Source organism: Salmo salar, chromosome ssa20, assembly GCF_905237065.1.
Source record: "Salmo salar chromosome ssa20, Ssal_v3.1, whole genome shotgun sequence".
NCBI lineage: Eukaryota > Metazoa > Chordata > Actinopteri > Salmoniformes > Salmonidae > Salmo > Salmo salar.
Window position 1 is genome coordinate 59,578,030 of NC_059461.1, and position 4,204 is coordinate 59,582,233.

A 4,204-nucleotide genomic window follows, 5' to 3' on the forward strand; every position below is an offset into this window, starting at 1 on the left:
ACCTAATGGGAACGTTGCCTAATGTCCTTAGGACATCCCCTGTTTGCTGGGTTAATACATAAATAAAGTAAATATAATCCAATTAGTTGCTTATCATAAACTCAATACAGATCAATCTCTATGGAGTGGTTACATGTTGACACAGAAACTACAATCCCATGTGAGTTTACACTATGGTATATTTAGAGGCTAGCAATGCAAGTTATTGGAGTAGTCTCCTCTGTCAAGCAAGAAGACATTTCATGGACACAAGTTTTTTCATTTCTTTCACACCTCAGAAGTCTGATAATGTACAGATATTATCGGGATCTTTTTTTGATAAGAGTTTGAGGGAGGATGTGAATTTGTTTTGTTAAAACTATTGTGTTTAGTCTGAGCCTAAACCGAATCAAATGATTCACACTTGAATTTATTCACATCCATACACACTCAAGCCTTGCAAGGACTAAGAATTTCTGCATTGACCAGAGGAAGAAAATTAACAAAAGCTATGGAGAACTCAACCCAAGTCAAGTTCTTTTATCTCTTTGGCTTACAAGAGACATTTAACAACAAATCGGTCTATTTTATCTTGTCTCTTATCACATACCTTCTCATCATCACTGTGAATCTGACTCTGATCATAACAATCATTCAGGAGAAAGGTCTCCATGAGCCCATGTATATTTTTCTGTGTAGTCTATGTGTCAATGGATTGTATGGAACTGCTGGTTTCTATCCCAAGTTCTTACTGGACCTTCAGTCAGATGTTCAGGTGATATCTTATGGTGGATGTTTCACTCAAACCTTTGTAATATACACATCTGTCCTGTGTGAAATTTCTACTCTAACAGTGATGTCTTACGACAGGTATGTGGCAATATGCAGACCACTACTATACCATACCATTGTGACATCTTTAACTGTTAGAAAGTTACTCTTATTTTCTTGGTGTTATCCTTTATTTATAGGACTCATAGTACTTAGTTTAACTGTCAGAATTCCTTTGTGTGGGTCTCGCATTGATAAAATCTTCTGTGACATTCCGTCTATAGTGAAACATGCATGTTTAGCCATTACAATCAATCAGAATTTTAACAAATTTGTAATAGTGGTTCATCTTTTGCAGATACTTTTCATTGTATTTTCTTACTGTCAGATTGTAAGAAATTGTGTAAAGTCAGCTAAGGGAAGGATTAAGTTCACACAGACTTGTGTGCCACATTTAATAACAATGGTTATTTACATCACAGTGACTCTGTTTGACACTCTGCAAGGATGGAATAGTAATGTAAATATTACGCTAAATATGCGTAATGCAATGGCTATACAATTCCTTATTTTACCACCTGTCTTTAACCCTCTCATATATGGACTTAACCTCCAGCAGATTCGAAGTGCAGTTTTTAGAAAGTGTAATGCACATAAAATCATTGATGTAAGCCATTAGTTACATAATCTTACACAACAGGGAGACTTCCTGATATCAGAAGTCAACAAATATAAAGGTAAAAATCCACCAAAACTGTTGCAAGGTTAAATGGCGCCTCATTTCTTGATACCTGTCACCAAGGGCACAACTTTTGTTTTAGAAGTGGAGAGGAAGGGGGGGACAACACCTGGCAGGGGGTCTGGGGGTCCTCCATAAATTTCACTCTACCCGACCCAAACAAATCTTAGTCAACCAACAGTAGTCTTTTCTTTCAATCTAATGGATTTGTCTAAACTTTAAAACAATTATTTTCCCATATATACACCCAACCTATGTGCCAATTTATTTTACAATTTCTACCAATCTGCTTACCAGTAATAATTTTCATTTGCACATTATTGTGGAATATTTTATTTTAATATATAATAGTCTTTCTATCTCAAAATCATTGTGTCACGTCCTAACCAGTAAAAGGGGTTATTTGTTATTGTAGTTTGGTCAGGGTGTGGCAGGGGTGTGTTTGTTTTTTGTTGTTGGGATTTTGGGTTAGTTCTATGTTATGTATTTCTATGTTTGATTTCCGAGTATTTCTATTTCTATGTGGTATTGTTTGGGATTGGTCTCTAATTGGAGACAGCTGTATCTCGTTTCCTCTGATTAGAGGCCCTATTTAAGGAGGGGTTTTTGTTTTGTGTTTTGTGGGTGGTTGTTCCATGTATAGTCTTAGTACCGTACCGGACTGGTTTTCATCGGTTTTTGTTCGGTGTTCATTTCTTTAATAAATCAAGAAGATGATTCACATCTCTGCTGCAGTTTGGTCTGATCATTACGATGCATTAGACACATTGTCTGTGGTTTATCTACAATCTTAATCTAAATAAAAATGATACAAATCTAAAAGTAACTTTTATTGCAATTGCCAACTATGTAAAAATACATAAAGCCAACACATAAAAACAATATCCTATTAAATGAATTTCCTATAAATCACATTGGCAACGCCTGACCTGTCTGCAACTAACTGTAAACATTGTATCAACTATCAACTGTGTCAAGTATTTTATGTTTCCATTGGATCAGACCATTACATTTTCCCTTTCTTGCTGAGTGGTTATCGAAAGGTAGAGATATGGAAATATTGTTATTCTCAATTGTTTCTTGAAACAGACTTTGTTTCCTTGCTGTTTGAGGTGAAGAAAAATTACTTTGAGAAGCTCCACAGTTCATTAGTGGTGGTGAGTTAAGGCAATCAGAAATACTATCAGACATCCCCAAATGGGCACATTTATAGGCCTAAATTTGCACAAAGGACAGGTAGACTAATCCTACTTCTATATGGGTTATCAGGTGCCTTACTCAACATTGAGAGCAGAGTAAATTATTATTATTTTTTTACAAAACTCGTAAATGGAATGAAATAAACAAATACGAGTTTCTCACGAGTGTAGCATAGGTTGTGAGTTCTGCAAAAGACATGTACACTCCAACATTGAGAACGGTAAATGACTGTAATAATAATATATTCAATGAATTATCAGAAATTACCTAACCAAATAAACATTGCAGATTACAAATGATGGGAATGTATGGTAAATTACTGGTGATATTTGAAATGGGGTATTGATAGACATAGTAAACAATGCACACAATGAAGTTATGAAACAATGAATACCCATGAAATGGTGGGAGAGAGCTCATTCTGGAGAGAGACATGCCTTGTGCATCTGAACCACAATCCCCATATTCTTGGACCGGGGCATCCCTGTGGCCTCCTCAATGGATTGGTCCACTAAAACAGGCGCAAATCAGACAGGTGTCTCATGTGCCATAAAAAAATATACACTGCTCAAAAAAATAAAGGGAACACTTAAACAACACAATGTAACTCCAAGTCAATCGCACTTCTGTGAAATCAAACTGTCCACTTAGGAAGCAACACTGATTGACAATAAATTTCACATGCTGTTGTGCAAATGGAATAGACAACAGGTGGAAATTATAGGCAATTAGCAAGACACCCCCAATAAAGGAGTGGTTCTGCAGGTGGTGACCACAGACCACTTCTCAGTTCCTATGCTTCCTGGCTGATGTTTTGGTCACTTTTGAATGCTGGCGGTGCTTTCACTCTAGTGGTAGCGTGAGACGGAGTCTACAACCCACACAAGTGGCTCAGGTAGTGCAGCTCATCCAGGATGGCACATCAATGCGAGCTGTGGCAAGAAGGTTTGCTGTGTCTGTCAGCGTAGTGTCCAGAGCATGGAGGCGCTACCAGGAGACAGGCCAGTACATCAGGAGACGTGGAGGAGGCCGTAGGAGGGCAACAACCCAGCAGCAGGACCGCTACCTACGCCTTTGTGCGAGGAGGAGCAGGAGGAGCACTGCCAGAGCCCTGCAAAATGACCTCCAGCAGGCCACAAATGTGCATGTGTCTGCTCAAACGGTCAGAAACAGACTCCATGAGGGTGGTATGAGGGCCCGACGTCCACAGGTGGGGGTTGTGCTTACAGCCGAACACCGTGCAGGACGTTTGGCATTTGCCAGAGATCACCAAGATTGGCAAATTCGCCACTGGCGCCCTGTGCTCTTCACAGATGAAAGCAGGTTCACACTGAGCACATGTGACAGACGTGAAAGAGTCTGGAGATGCCGTGGAGAATGTTCTGCTGCCTGCAACATCCTCCAGCATAACCGGTTTGGCGGTGGGTCAGTCATGGTGTGGGGTGGCATTTCTTTGGGGGGATGCAAAGCCCTCCATGTGCTCGCCAGAGTTAGCCTGACTGCCATTTGGTACCT

General features: G+C 39.5%; 1 protein-coding gene across 1 annotated transcript; it reads left to right on the forward strand.

The window, feature by feature from the left end:
• The first annotated feature begins 236 nt into the window (after positions 1-236).
• On the forward strand, positions 237-1,638 carry LOC106580979 (olfactory receptor 1D2-like). Its single transcript, XM_045704227.1, has one exon. It carries the CDS (start codon positions 491-493, stop codon positions 1,427-1,429), a length of 939 nt encoding a protein of 312 aa, XP_045560183.1. The 5' UTR covers positions 237-490; the 3' UTR covers positions 1,430-1,638.
• The last annotated feature ends 2,566 nt before the right edge of the window (positions 1,639-4,204 follow it).

Excerpts from the sequence above, each read along its gene's own strand:
- LOC106580979 (XM_045704227.1), top strand. The coding sequence starts at position 491 with ATGGAGAACTCAACCCAAGTCAAGTTCTTTTATCTCTTTGGCTTACAA.